Source organism: Stegodyphus dumicola, chromosome 4, assembly GCF_044657685.1.
Source record: "Stegodyphus dumicola isolate Sdum_Otavi_A_Nest chromosome 4, ASM4465768v1".
NCBI classification, from domain to species: Eukaryota; Metazoa; Arthropoda; class Arachnida; order Araneae; family Eresidae; genus Stegodyphus; species Stegodyphus dumicola.
This window is the reverse complement of record NC_140771.1, coordinates 83,306,552-83,322,965: the sequence shown is the minus strand read 5'-3', so window position 1 is coordinate 83,322,965 and position 16,414 is coordinate 83,306,552. Positions and strand designations below refer to the sequence as shown.

General features: G+C 30.1%; 1 protein-coding gene across 2 annotated transcripts in view; it reads left to right on the top strand.

The window, feature by feature from the left end:
- Positions 1-16,414, top strand: part of LOC118196875 (INO80 complex subunit D-like) — a 165,096-nt gene that overhangs the window by 85,555 nt on the left and 63,127 nt on the right. The window contains exons 6-9 of one of the 2 annotated variants that reach the window (XM_085815137.1): positions 643-873; positions 4,091-4,191; positions 11,813-11,946; positions 14,007-14,039. In XM_085815137.1, coding sequence (XP_085671263.1) covers positions 643-873; positions 4,091-4,191; positions 11,813-11,946; positions 14,007-14,039 — 499 coding nt within the window. The remainder of the gene's footprint in view (positions 1-642; positions 874-4,090; positions 4,192-11,812; positions 11,947-14,006; positions 14,040-16,414) is intronic. The other variant, XM_085815138.1, reaches the window with a different exon arrangement.

Here is a 16,414-nt window from a genome sequence, read left to right as displayed (position 1 = left end):
ATATATAAATTTAATACATATCCTAAGTCACGCTTTCGAGACATGAAAAACAGAATTTGAATTTCATCAATCAGCCCAGTAGAACAGAAGATATAGAACTGTTCCTTTTTTTTTCCCTTTTACACAGTGTACCTGTTCACTGTCAACCAATTAGTTTGCTTCTCACTGCTGGTGAAAGAGAAGGAGAGCAGAAAGAGCCAGTTTATGAGATGGACAGGATTTCGATTTAAACATTTGTAGAATGTTAATACCTGAGATAAAGTAGTTTGATACCTTTTTTTTTTAAATGTTGTTAAATTACGATTTGGCTGATTGCAGTTTGATTACTTCTTTTTTTTTTAAATGTTGTTAAATCACTATTTGGCTGATGGCAGAAGGATATATGACATTTTATATTTAACCCAGATAGATGATTGTGTTTTCTTTTAGGCACTGTTAATCTATGCATCTTTTTGCATATTACTGTATAAAGTTTTTTAAAATTTGTTACTGAGTAAAATTATTTTCTTTTTATTTGTTTATTATTTTTAAATTATTATTTAAAAAATTCTGGCACTGTAATTATTATGCCATTTTATTTTGATATTAAGTTATATGCATATGTCATGAAAATAAAATATAATTCCAATCTTTTATTTACAGTTCTTTGCAAAATATGAAATCTGATTCACGATCAGCTCAACGTTCTCAGTTGAAAACAGAATTGTTGAGGAGCTATCATCAGCTTTGTCGCTTGCATACTCTTCACAAGCAAGAGAAAGAACAGCGGCAAGAAATTGTACAGCCTCTTATTGATGCTGCTCGAGCTTATCCTAATGAAGCGACAGAAATTCTCATAAATCATTTAAAAGGCTCCTCAAAGCAAAAGAAAATGTAAGTCCCCTCATAATAAATGTAATAATGGTTTGATTTTGGTGTTAATGTGCATGTTAAAATGAAGGGAATCTTTTTAGTTTTATTAAAATGTTCGGTGAAACTAGTTGATTAGATAGTTTCAATTTAATAAATTTCTAAAAGTTGGTAATAATCCATAAGCTAATCCATAAACAGAATTCATAAAAGAATAAAGAAGCTCTTTGTGAATGGAATAGTGTGCATCCTCAAAAGACAGATTGTAATCCCACTTGAATCTGGTCAAACTTTTAGTATTTTGATATACAGTCAAAAGTCTTTGATCCAGACTGGTCGGGACTTCGGCGATTCTGGATTATCAGTTTTTCCAGATTATAAATCATCAGTTTAAATCTGGTAAGATGGCATGCAGAAATTAAAAATATGAAACCGCAATTTATGAAATAAAGAGCAATTATGATCTAAAGGGTATCAAAATTTACCAAAAAAAAAAAAAAAAAAAAAAAAAAAAACTTAATATTTATTTGTTTATTTATTTGTTTATTATTGAGATAAATATCTATATACACAAGTCCTATATACAAAGATATTTAAAAATTTTCGGAAATAGTTAGACCTCTCCGCGCCATTTATGGAAAATAAATAATAAAAAAAAATAACTACGATTAATATTAACAATAAAGAAAAATAAGCCTATAATATATACATACACGAAAAATATCTACACAATTATTGAAAATAAACGGAAATGAGACTAAAATGCAACAGCAAAAAATTCGCGCAGTTCTAAGTAAAGATGAGTCAAGCTACTAACTACTCCCAAATTAGTTAAACAAATTCCGCTTAAAAAACTACTCCCAAAAAATTCGAGATGCCAATATTAGGGCTTTCATAACACAAAACACATCTCATCCCTCAATACCGCTTTGTTTGAATTCATCCCCCCCCGAAACAACGAAAACAGAAAACGTAAACAATGGATGTTCTCTCCTAAGCACAGATGTTCTGATTCGTAACAGCATGAGATCGCTAAAGGCGCGGTGTTATCGCTAATGGAACACCTGGTTTCATTCAATTATTCTGCATATGGTTTTTTGTATGAAAGATTAAAAAAAAAATATAAACAAATAATTTGGAGTACAGCCAGCAAAATTATGCCTAATTTTTTTTCCAAATAAAATTTTTTATATTATTAAAAAAATAGAGAAAATTACTTGAAAAAAAGTGGATTTTATTAACACATAATAAATGAAAATTCTGTGTTTCCTTGTGATATGTTGCTATCTACTATTTAAAAAGAAAAGTTTAAAGTATAAAGGCATTTTTATCTATTTACAGATGAATTTAAAAGTTTCAGAAGCAATTCAATTTGGGTGTTCCATGTAGTGGAACACTAAGCCGCAAAGGGTTAAAAGAAATAATTCTTTCTATTTAAAAATCAAAGAAGTTGGGAGGCTATGATTGTAAGCCAGAATAAATTTTGCAGATTACCATGATGAAAATTACTATACTGCCTCATGATGTCTTGGATAGATTGTTGCAATAAACTAAAAAAGGAAAATAGGCTAAAAGATCAAAAAGTGATTATCTATATCTGTTATAGTTCGACCGTCTCAAACGCAACCTTGACTGGTATTCTGTCGAAACACATAGACTCGTCTAAAGGGGGTGGTATTACTTGCTACGACAAGAAAGATCACATGAAAGTCCTCTCTTATGACTTTATATGCTTGAGGGAAAGAAATTCTCCATCCTTCTACCCTATTTTTGAGAATAATTCGGTCTGAATAGCACGTGTGTGTTTGCGTTCAAGGTCGCGGAAGAGGCGGTTGAACTATATCTATGTTTGTAGAACTGAAAAATAGAAAAAACAGCATGCCTGCACCCAGGGAGGAAAAAAAAAAAAAAAAAAATGCGAATAGTTTAAATTTCATATTTAAACATAAAATAAATGATTTTCAGAATTTCATTGAAATGCTTTAACAAGGAAACCATATGTCAAATTCCTAATAGCATTAAAAAAAAAAAAATGTGCTAAAGTCATTATGAAGACTATCACCCTTAGTAGCTTTGAAGCTGAATGAGCTTTCACCTCGGCAAATGAAATTTCCACAACAGGGAGCTTTTCTTTAACAATACAGCATATTCCAGATTTAGCCGCAATGCACTTAAACAGGAAACCACCCAAAGAACTTGATCCTAAATCGTATGTTAAGAATTTTTTTAATTACAGTATTTCTCACATATTTCCCCCCTTAGCATTTTTTAGCACTAAGTTCTGAAAATTAAAAAAAATATTTGTGTAATTGTCCTTTTGAAAATGGATTTATGCACATAGTGATTGTTTTCCAAATCGCAAAACATTGCAAGCTATTTCTTGATATCACACATAACTTTTCCATTCATGAGTCAGCTGCATCTTCACTTTATCTAATTATTTACGGATGATTTGAAGCCTAAGCAGTAGCAGAGACAACAATAAGAACAGGCATGATTTATGTTACTGGGAAGTAGGAATGAAGATATCTTATTAGATATTGTAATGTTGTGTATTATTATTAGAATGTAGGTTTCTTTTCGCAAAATAATGTTCTGATAGTTAGTTACTTGTAGTTTATCTATCATTTCATGTCATTTGTTATGTTCTTACATCTTTACATCCTTTGGAAATTAAATTATGCACATAATTTTCCTCTCTTGATTTTTCGACAATGAGATTAGTCAAGAAAAAAGGGGGAGGAAAGAGGATAAATATGCAAGGAAATATGCAATGTTTAATTTTGACTTTTTAATTTTTTTCAAAAATTTTTTATTGAAAAGTTTTATGAGGTCCTATTCATTTATATTAGCTGTTCTGTAAAAAAAAAAAAAAAAAAAAAAAAAAAAAAAAAATCCCATAAAGTCTGAGCACTTTGTTAAGATTTTCATAGTTCATCACACTGGTGGCAACCCAAGGTGCTATGCACACCATTTGGGAACCACTGAATTATGGTATCAAATATAGACACTTTTATTTCACAAAATACAAAATAAATGGGATTATTCAATTATTTAATCTGTTTTATTTAGATACCTGTTTTTAATGAATTTTCATGTTGCTTACAATTTTTTTCTTTTCCTGCCTAACACTTAATTTAAACTCAACTTCAAAAGTCACTTATTTTTATACTCATTTAAATTTGATGTTATTCATAGTTTAAACTTTAATCATTATTTTTTTTTTATTATTATTTTGTAGTAGTAAACCAGTGCCATTGGCAAAGAAAACTTGTTGTTTTAAACAAGATGATGTAATTTGTACTAATACAGCCCTTCCGTACACGTGGCATTGCAAGAAACGTATCCTTTTTGTCATAGCTGTATAGCTCTGCATAATTTTAAGACATGAAAGTAAAATTTTAAATAGGTGAACTTAACTTGTTACATCTAATAACTTATGAATTTGCTCCATACTGTAATAATATTTTATTAACTGCTATTTTGCATCGTATTCTGTTTTAAAATTTTTATTTTTAATAATGATAAGAGAATCAGCAAACCTGGAAATGAGGTAGTGGGTTGATCTGGCAAAGAAAGTTATCGAAATAACACAAAGTGCCTCTAACAAAGTGCCTCTTGTTAGACCATAGACTGTAAGTTAAAAGTTCCTGTTTTTATCCTTATTATCTCCAAAATTTTATTAAAAAGAAAGTCTGGAGCAAGGATTTTAATAATTTACTAGATTGCCCTCAAGGCAGTGAAAAAGTAGCATTCCAACTGGCAATTGGGCATTACTGCTACTTGGCTGCCTATTTGAGCAGGATTATTATAAATGTACAGTCCCCTAGCATGTATAGGCCCTAGTGTTCCCTCAGTTCCAGCTTAACTGGTATAGTAGTTAATGACATGACACTAACTGCCATAATGATCAGCACAGGTTCGAATTCCGGAAAAGGCATGAATGTTTGTAAGTGTCTGTGCGGCAAGGGAGCACTCAAAATACATGTTGAGCCAAACTCCTCTCATGGGAGACCCTTGGACCAGTCAATAGAGCATTCTCCTTCAAAATTGGGACATCACTACACAGTTAGTGCTTTGGCACTGTATCTCTGTAACTAGTGGTGAATTTCTGGCTTCTGCCCACTTCTACATGTACTTGCAAATCTCGCTTTATGGATGGTGACCACTTCTTTTGTCCTGCTGTGACAGCGAATTCTGTATTTAAATATTATTTGTAACCTTGGGATCATGAGACTTAGTCGTTTAGTTCTGCTGTAATATGTGACATTTTTACAGTAGGTTATTTACAAATTTATATATATTAAACTCTATAACTTATAAATTATGTATTTATCTTTATCAGCCATATTATTTATAATACAAACATAAGCTGACAATATTCATTAGTGATGTTACTTCTGTCTAGGCTAATTATATTTTTAATTTTAGAAATACCTGTAAAGTAGTTTTTCTAGGATTTGGGCACTATTGCACTTTATTACCATGCTGTTTGCCTACATGACTTAGCAAGTGTTATTGTTGTATTAGACAAAATTTTTTGTCTTTATACAGCTTATCAAAATACGGAAATTTGCAAATAATCAGTTTTAAGAGAATTCTCATTAAAGTTGATGATTCTCATTAAATTTTGATGATGTAAGATCTTTAATTTATCTGCCAAATTGTATCTTTTAAATAACGAAGTAATTTAAAAGCAATCAATGGGCCCACTGTTGACTGAATGGATAAGAAAGACTGTTGAGCACCAGGTTTAAATCCTGCTAATATATTGACTGTGCGAATGTTTGCCTGGATTTCTCCATATGCAACTATAAGAGCTATGCATATGCATGTAAATAGGTCCATGAAAGTGATTTAACCTGTTAACTGGGGAATAAGCTTTCAGTAAAATCGTTTCACAATGGGGACTTTTTCCTTTGCAGTAATTTCAGCACATCGCAAGGAATAAATAAAAGAAAATCATTTTAAAATATTTAATGATATTAAATATTAAAATTAAACATTTTTAATCCAGAAAAACAAATTAATTGAATGAATTTAAACAATTATTTTGTATGATATTCTCTAAAGCAATGCGGTATACATAAAGCAACACTGCAGTCGGGACACCAAAATCTCAATTCTTTCCTAAGACCTTTGGAATAGCATAATTTGCATCTCCTGGTTACATTTACTCTTGAAGAGTCGGATGGTATATAGTCTGCAAAATGTCTTTCAAAGAGTCGAGATGGTTTTGCTGTCAAAGATGATCGTCCTGTACTAGTAGATGGCAACTGTGATCCGTCTCTATATTTTTCAACACCTTTTTCTACAGTTTCGATAAGGAAATGAAGCCTATCTAGGTGACCACCATCTTTCTTGTATAAAAGATATGCATTCAAACACACCATGTCTAGTGCATGTAAAAATATCTTATAGTAATACTTTTTTACTTGGTTTCTAGCGATTTCATAAGTTTTCATTTGTCCGTCAGCAAGATCAACTCCTCCCATATTTTTCTGGTAGTCAGCGATAACTTCCGGTTTTGATATTGTTTTCCTTTATTTTTCTATTTCTACAAATTTATTGTCTTGGATAGTACTCAATATAATTACATCTTTTTTGTCTTTCCACTTCATAATCATTATTTTGTCTCTGTACCTAGCAATATGTTCATCTTTTTTCAAAACACAATTTTTGATATCAGATGGTATTCCCTTTCTATTTTTTCGCATTGTTCCTACAACATCGGTTTTTCTTCTGCACATCTTCTCAGCTAGATCAGTACTAGAGTACCAATTATCGAGGTATAGCGTATATCTTTTATCCAACAAATCGTGGCACAATTCAAGAACGGTACGATTTGGTCCCTGTTCTTCTGGATAGTTCGAACCATACTGCGTGTCTTTACCTGTATATATAATGAAATCACTTATGTATCCGGATTTACTTTCACATATCTTATACAATTTAACACCAAATTGACTTCTTTTCGATGGAATGTACTGTTTCCAAGACAGTCTTCCTTTCCATAGCAAAAGAGACTCATCTACAGATATTTCCTTATCTGGTACGTATAACACCTTGAATTTGTTTCTCAAATAGTTCAAAATGGAATCGATTTTGTAGGTTTTTTTGTTGCACACTTTTAGATCGAAAGCATTGTTATCACTAAAATGTAAAAATTTTACTAACAGTTGGAATCTTTTTTCTGACATAATTTTATAAAAAAATGGAGTCTCCAGACTTTTTCTCGCTTTGTGAAATAAAGCCGATAAGAAGGTTTTTCTACTATTCCTTGCAAAATTGGTAAAAAAATAAATACTCTCATCTCTTGGTCATCTGTGTCAACCCACGAGAGACATCTTGAACACGGTTTCATGGAAGTATTTTTTTCAAAAAACTGTCCGGCGTATTTGTTTGATTGTTCCACAATAAGTTCTACAAAATTCTCATCGATAAATTTCTCGAAATAAAAAAGGCAATCCTTTTCTTCAGGTCCTTCAAATGTGAGTCTAGATTGAGATAAAAACGGGAAAGGCGATCGCAATATTCTTTCACATTTCCATTCAGCTGATGTCGGTTGAGTATTTTGGTCTATAGCACCATCATCCTTTGATTCAATGTCCGGACCATCAGTAAAGAAGTCGTTATCGCTTTCTTCCGAACTGGTTCTTATTCTTAGAATTCGACGTCGTTTACCAAACGTCCCGGGCAATATTTCATCGTCACTTTCAGACAATTCAAAAATATTTTCTGCTTCACAATAATTTTTAGCCATATTTATAAAAAACTAACAATTACTCAAATCAACAAGTTATTACTAATATGTAAAATACGGAAATGCAGACTAAAATGAAATTAAGTTGTGCAAATTAGGAGTGTTATCACAATTAATGAGCGGACAAGTGTTTCCATTGATCGATTTTTTTTTAACAACGGTCAAGTGACAGATTGTAAGAAAAATTTCATCATGCCCATTGAAATAGTCTTCTCAGCATGACGAAACATTTCGTCATACGCATTGAAATAGTCTTCTCAGGATGACGAAAAATTTCGTCATACCCAGTTAACAGATTAAATAAACAATAAAAGCAATAAGTATAATTCCTCATAAATTAAATATTTATTTTAATTTTTAATTATATATCTAATATAATTAAATATTATGATTGAATTTAAAATAAACTGAGTTTTTAATATGCTCTTTTAATAATTTTTATGAGTATTTGCATCATTATTGTATTTAACAAACAGTGTTTTTTTTTTTTTTTTTTTCCTCGATTATATTACATTTAATTCCCACGGAATCTTTTAGTATTGTACTAGTATCTGTTAGTTAATATTGATAGTGTAACACTGTGTTATGGTTGTGCTTATATCGATGCATTGGGCTTATTTGAGTTCTGAATGGGGAATTCTAAGATTAAATATCCATTAGGAATTTTAATTTCTCACTGTATTAGAAATTCTCAAGTATAAACTAAGTATTTTTAATACATCCACCATTATGAAAAATAATTAGCACTTTACCTTGATTTAACTAGCAAGTGAAAACATAACTGTTATATTAAAAGTTATGATAATATTAGCTATAAGGTAAAGTAAAGTACAGCAATTGCAAGGGTACAATGCAATACTATTGATTGGAGGGTTTATTTAAATTTATAAAAGCTTTAAATATGAGCATATGAAAAGTTACTATATTACTTTAGAAGCAAGATTCGTACGGTCCTTAAGAGTCCTTAAAAGTCCTAAGAGTTTTTGGAATCGATTTTTGGTCCTTAAAATTCCATAATTTTGGCCCAAATCAGCAGAAGGTCCTTAATTTTAATCATCTGAAATTTCTGTCTGTTTTTACAAGTGTCATTTTGAGTGTGAATTAGCATTTTGAGGAATATTTTTGGCGATTCACTGCCGTATATATGGTTATCTTTTGAATGGGTTCATAAGTTCTAATTTGTTTCTATTTCTAATATAAATGGTGGGATACTCGAGTTTCTAAGCAAGAAGTGAAACATAAGCATTTCGAAATTCATTTTTTCTAGTAAAGAGCTCTTAAACAACTTTTTGCTTTTGGGGATGTGAATTCTTTTATTAAGCGGTTCTAAATTTGGCGACTTCTCAACATTTTGCCGATTTTAAGATTAGTTTCTATAGAAACTTTTTAATTCCAAAATCTGAGAAATTTTCGACAATTTTTTTAAAAACATCCTAACATTGATAAATTTCATTAAAATAATGGTAATGTATTGAAATTATATTTAGAAAATAACATTAAAATAAAACATTTTTATTTTTTGCTGTCATATTATAAAGTTTCATTTTGGCAACTTATACAATATTTTAAATCTGAAAAATAAACAAGGTATAATGTTATAAAGCACAATTTACGAAACAGCTCTTAGCAAAAGCAAAATTAGCTATGTAATTAATTAAAAATGTCTTCTTTTTAATATTTTTCAAAGTAATAGTTTTTCCCATGTAATTGTCTCAGTCAGAGTATTCAAAAGTTTCAAAATATGCATGACTTTTCTGTATAAAATTCATTTACACTTTTTCTCTCCTTTTTTGTTTCCAAAATATTTCTGGCTTTTTGTTGTTACAGAATTGGTAGGGATAATTTTTCTTTAGGATTTTAAACATTACAGCTTGGAAAGTTTAGAAGGATTTGAAGGCAAGATTTATAGACCTACGATTCTAGAAGATTCGAGAAATATGTGACAAAATGAAAAATGTCTCCATGGTATCAACTCGTAATGGATGTATTTTACAGAAAGTTTGCATTGAATTTCTTAATTTTTGGAGAACATCTGGAAGAACAATGAAAACATAATATTTGAATGTATTACTTCTGATACTAGAATCTTAACATGTTTATCTTCTCTTTATTTTCTCTACTTTTCGCTAGACATAAGCATGGAAAATGTCAAAAATGCTTCTGATCTTATCACATGGGCAGGCATTATAGAAAGGGATTTTTTTATTAATAAAGAAATTGAAAACTTACAATTTAAAGGATTCATCTAATATTTCTTGATGCATCATACACTAGGCATTTTCCCACCTGATGCAATCTCTGTGGATCCTAAATTCTGCTGCCTACTGCCTTTCTAAATTCTGCTTCCAATGCTTGCTCTAAATTCTAAAAGTTTTGCCATTTCTAGATTTTGTTGTTTTGGTGTGTTACTGAATTCTAGAAATTCTGCCACATCAGCTATGTAACTGGCCTTTACTATATATATTTCATATTGTTTCTGAATGTTCATATTACTAAAGAAATAAAATTAGCCAATATTTCTGTACATTCTAAATGCATTTAGTGTTTTTTAGAATAACAAATCCTTAATTAAATCCAAAAATTCTAAAATGAAAAGGAAACGTGTTGAAAAAAGAAACTGAGTACGTAAAGGAAATTATTCTTCAAAGATATGTACAGATATTATTATGTAAATTACGTATTTGTTTATGGTTTCAACCTTTACTATAATTTCTCATTTCTATTTCCTCATATGATAGAGTTATTGAGCCAGATTAAATTAAAATTAAATTGTATAATCTTTGACCATTAGTCTACATTATTAGTTTGAATTTGACTGTTCTTGTTTAATTACATCACCGTGAGTTGTAATTGATTTTGTTAGCATCAGAACATGCCTTTATGTTTGTTCTAAATTCTTTTTAAACAACCCGTGGAACTGTACATGAAGCTACGACACTAACTGCATCAAACAGAGCCTGACTGACTTTCAACACTTGCCAATCTTGTGTACATCAGGCTTTTCATGTTTGTTCTAATCAGCGGGTCTCTCTCTAGACAAGCAGCAGCGATGACAACATTCAGTCTTTTGTTATGAATCATGCTGATTATGATGTTATTTCTTATTTTAACCTATGCAGTTTGACATAAAAATCTACCTGCTTATTTACAAAACCTCTAGACTGACCAAGTATTTGACAAAATGAGACATAAAAAAAATCAACATAACGGTAATTACTAATTCAGAATCCAAACAACAAAAACGGTAATTGTTAGTAAAACATAAATGTCACTTATCTTTCAAATATGACCAACTATCATAAGTGTAAAATATTTAATGCTACTTAATAAATTGCATAAAGTTTATTTAATTCTCAAACTTATTAACAGTTATGTTAATTAATTCATGTTTAGTAATAATGTGTACTACTTAGGGATTTTTTATTTTTAGGATGGTATTACAAAAGTGAAATTCAGGCACAGATAATATCTTCAATTGAATTTATTCAGTTCCCATTTGATCATCGGTCCTTAATTTTTTTTCATTAATGGTCCTTAAATGTTCTTAAAAGTACTTAATTTCCGTGTGCAGAAATGTGTACGAACCCTGTAGAAGCTATTAAAATGATAGGTATGTGAAGAGTGTGTGCATCTGCTTTTGAAATTATTATAAATGCCTGGGTGGCTTCATAAGCAAATTTTCATTGGAACTAATGCAGTATATTGAAATACAGTTACTTCAAATATTGTTTTAAAAAAAGATCATTATGAAAACTAGGCAAGAAGACTATTATGTAAATATATCAGTGGATGCTCATTATAACAGATGCACCCTTTATAATAATACTTATAAAGTTATTGTAGAAGTTGCAAATATTTTAAAATTAAGGGAAATAAAACAAGAAAAGTTTTCATGTACAGATACTTTAAAATTGTGGTATTTTTTTTTTTTTTTTATTCCAAGAATTTAATTGTGTAAGTAATTTATTTTCATGTTTAAGCATAATTAACAAAATGAAAATTCTTTTGTGATTTGGAATATTAGTGTATTTGTAATTCATTCAGTGTTATGGAAGTTTTAATAATTTTTTGTTTTGTACATAAATTATTTCTAATTGCATAGTACTAATTTTAATTTTCCTACAATGTTGCAACTTGGATAATTTTTTTTAGCATCATTACACATAAAATGCTTTTGTTTTGTCCTTGATCAGTATGCAGATATTATGTATAATGTTGACCAACTTTTGTTTGAACACTGCACTGCTAAATTTTCTGATAATACTCAATGTAGTGTACCAGTCTTCTATGATTCTCATGAACTTCCATTATGTTTTGAGCATGCCAAGAAAAGAGTATGTATATTTTTTATATATCTTCTGTTGCTGTTAAAATTTTAAAATAAATATTTTATGTAACATTTATTATTGAAATTCAAAATCTAAGGGGGAAAAAACTGCATAAGTAACCTGCATTAAGGGGGTAAGGTCATGTAAACAGGTGTCTTTTTACAAATTCGTTTATAAAAAATGAAGGAAATGTTAAATGTTAAATTTTTTTGTGCATAACATCATAATATTGGCAATGCTATAAAGGGAAAAAAAATTGTTTTCCCCCATAAAAATTCAAAACAGCAGCCTTACAGCTGCTCAACATTGACTCCTTGTTTCTTTTTCTTTTCTTCTTCCCACTCCCTTTTACATTGCAAACTACAGGTCATTGTAATCATCTAAAATAAAAAATCCAAAAATAATTCATTAAAATGTAAACTTGCACAAATCTGAAACCTAAATTTAAGGGGGGGGGGAGAATCAAAAATTAAAAATTTAGGGCATCTTTAAAAAAAAACATCATTTATAGAGCTCCATAATTTAATGTGCTGAATGAACCTAGTGAACTGCTAAGCAAATTATTGCTTAGTTCAAAGAACAGAAAGCATAAACTCAAGAAGGGTTAATTAACCTTTATTCACTCAAAATAAGATTACTCTACCCCTTTCTTCAGGCTTACAGCAAAGCCTCCACTTGGGTTTAAACTCAAAAATGAGAAATACGAACTAACTATGACTAAGAGATTTAGCCAAAGCTAACACAATTTTAATATAGTTGGCCCATAATCTGAACTAGCTGGTGAACTATCTAAAGGCACATAGTAATACGGCCTATGGTAACAACAGCTTAGAGAGACGTAGCCCAAAGGCAAACACATGCTACTTCGGATTCCTGACCCTCGCTCACGAAGTCAGTTGAACTTTAACTTTTGTTCAATACTGTCTGTTCCTCATTTGCATTCAACACGATTCTAAAAAATCATTCTGATAAGTTGAAACAAGGCAAGACAGAAAAGGTTCATTAAATTATAATATACTTTTATATATATATATATAATTAATGCTGTTTATAACAAACTATATATACACAGTTTGTTATAAACAGCATTGATTTTTAGTCTTAGATTCAAGACGTGGTCAGTAAGTTAAAGAATATCTATGTGAAATTTGAAGTTAGTATGTCAGTTAATTTTTTTAATTAGGTTGCACCACACATTAAAAAAGTCTTGAGAAAAACATGTTTAGAGTTTTCAATAGGAAACAATAGTATTCAACTAATTGTTAAGAAGATATACCATTACATATGCTTTATCTGCAATACCAGAGCCATATAATATGCTTTCCTGCTCTGCCAAATCATCCATTTGAGTCGTAAATTCCTGTTTCAGAGGTGTCCTATCGAAATGTCATTTTTGACTCGATGAAAATATTTAGAGCTCTAATTTGGGTTTACACAAGATAAATTTTAAAAGCAATAAAAAAAGTTTAAAAAAAATTCATTTCTGCATAACCTTGCCCCCTTAATAATATTTGTATCCCCCCTAATTTGTCTTTGTAAATTCTTCTAATTTTATTTTCCTTCCTCAGATATATGTTAGTTGCATTTTTTTGATGAATTTTATCAATTCATAAGGCAAGTATAGAAGCAAGGCTCTGTGATCTTACTCTTTATAACATTTTAGGCCCCATTAGCATAACAGCTAAAGTTGTGAAGCATTGATAGTTGAGTCCTGGTTTGATTGCTGGTGGTTGAATGTGCAAAGTTAAGTTCTGGCTTTAGTATAAATATGAATCAGTCTAGCTTAGTTTCCGCAGAGGTGTTTCTTTTTAGGTGAAAGCTTATTGTGTCTGTTGCAAATGAAAATATTGTATTTTGTTTTGAACTTTTGTTGGTAGTTGGCTGTTAACATGAAGGCTAATTGTAAGATATATGCTGATTCTTCAGGTTTATGCTTTCTGTAGCCGATATTTAGAATCGCATCCTAAAATAATAGTTATCCTGTTCATATTGATCATGTACATATATATTTACTCTCTTCATTTGAAATATTTAAAATCATCACAACATTTTTTTTTCCTTGGCAGCAGAAGAAAGAGAAAATGGAGCACTGGAACTTGGTAACTTTTAGCCAACTTTTTGGCATCTGTAAATTTGTAAAAAATGAACATTTTTATAGCAATCCTAAATTTTTAAAAATAGATTTTTGAGCAATAAATTTTATCTTCACATCAAGTACAGTGATGGCACAGGCTTCCCTAGTGTATCTTGGTTTTTAGTTGCATAGTGCTGAGTGCAGTGATGTGTGAGATTATATTCTTTATGCCCAAAAAAGTGCTTGTAAATGTGCAAGACACTGATGTTTATTGTTGTTTTACAGAAAAATCGTTTTTGATTTTAACCTAAAATAAGCAGTTTTCTTCAAAGTTTTTCCACCAGTTTCTCTGATGTTTCTTAATTAATAATAATATCCCTCCAGCAGTGCAAAGAGCTTATGTTTCCTGAGCATTGAATTCAAACTCAAAATAAAGAAGCATTAATGATAATTTTATCTGCTGTTTTGTAAATTGAAAGCAAGCACTGTTGGTAGAAAAGCAGCAGTGTTGTTTACTGTATTTTTGAGTAGATTCTTGATGTACGATACCTTGATACAAGCTGTCAGTTCTCAAATTTTTGCTAAGAATGCTTTCTTGGGTGGCTGAATAATAATAATAATAATAAAAAAATTCCCATAAGAAATGCATTTCATGTAAAATATGTTATAGTCATGTGTTATTAAGTGTGTGATAAAAGTTCTGAAACACAATTAGTAGCTCATATTCTAAAAGGCAGTAATAGCACTTCTGTTTAGTGGCGCAGAAAATTATTGTATGGAAATTATGAATATTATTTTGGATCATGCATAACCAATGAGGAGAAAGTTGTACATTCAGAGCTGGCGAGTCAGAAGCATGAGAGCAAAGTCCAAGATAACCCAGTTATCATGATGAAATATAAATAGATAATATAGTCTTTTAAAGAATTGAAGTCCTGTGTGTAGAAAACCCAGATACATGATGATAAATGGAATTTTATATAGCAACATTACAATGTACGCCTTTCACATTCACAAAATATACTAATTACACATTTCACAAAATGGTGAAGAATGAATCATATTTACTCGAGAATAAGGCTGCCTTAAATGAGACACTTTTTATGTATTATGATAAATTTTAATTAACAAAAATGTAGAAGAATAATTGATGAAAGTATGGTTTTCATAATTAGATATTATTTGTTTCTGATTAGAATGAAAAGCTAGGCAACCTAACTTATTAGATGCAATCATGGGGGTAAGAAAGGAAGGAGTGGCCAGCTCGGCACTAAGAGTGAAACATTGCTCCAAAGCTTCGATCTACAGATAAGGTGTTTTTTGTTTACATTTAGAAGCTCCCTTGACAGCGCTTCGATAGTATTTCAATACACGACAGTTCCATACAAGTTGAAAAACGGGACACATTGTGTGATGGATAATAGAAATTTGTATAGTTTAGTGACATTTACGAAAAAATCACATTTTGGTTATTTTTCGATAACTAACAACAGCGATTTTAATTATGAATCTGTTTTATAAAATTCTAAGCTGTTGAATTAAAAAATTATAGAGTTTAGCAAAAATGTTATGCTCAAAGAATGAAAAATACCTTACGGTATTTTTAAAATTGTATACATCTTTTGATACCCTTGAAAGAGCATTCGCTACTTTTATCTTATGTTCCAAGCACAAAAATGTTTTAAATAAAATTTTTTTTTTTTTAGCCATCCACATATTATTGTGACATGTACTTTTTAAAAATTTTTAGACGAGAGGCTTTATAGTTGCTCACTTGAAACTTATAGTTTTATTTTTATATAAATTGAAAATAATCACTTTGGGTTTACACGTTTTACTTATTTGGGTTAATTAAAAAATAAAATTAACACCAAATGCCGCCATCCTCGTCAAAATTAATAAATATACACACAGATATGCCAGTAACTTAACTTTTCTTTGATTTGTAACCACACATTTGTGTAAAATTACATACAGTTTTACACAAATGTATGGAACAGAAGATGGATACATTTTCGAATTCGGCAGAAGTACCATGTACTGTCAAGATGATGTGACCATGTGAACGTGTCACATCATCAAAAGACAGCTTATTAAGGATTTGAAAATAGGGTGATCGTTGGAGGTGAAAACATTTGTGTATCCTGCCAAAGGAGGTCTGATCATTAATGGTTTTCTTATTAATTGTTTGTACTAAAAAGCAATCTCTTAAAATATATTGTAAACCAAATTCTATGAGATGCGTACATAAGAAAGTAATAAAAAAGAGTTTTAGAATATGTATTGTTGAAATTAAGGGTAAAAAAAATTCTGATAAGTATAATTAAAAGAATTATTTCCCTTACATTTTATAATAACTCAGTTACAAGTTTTAAGTAATATTAAAAAAAAACAATCCTT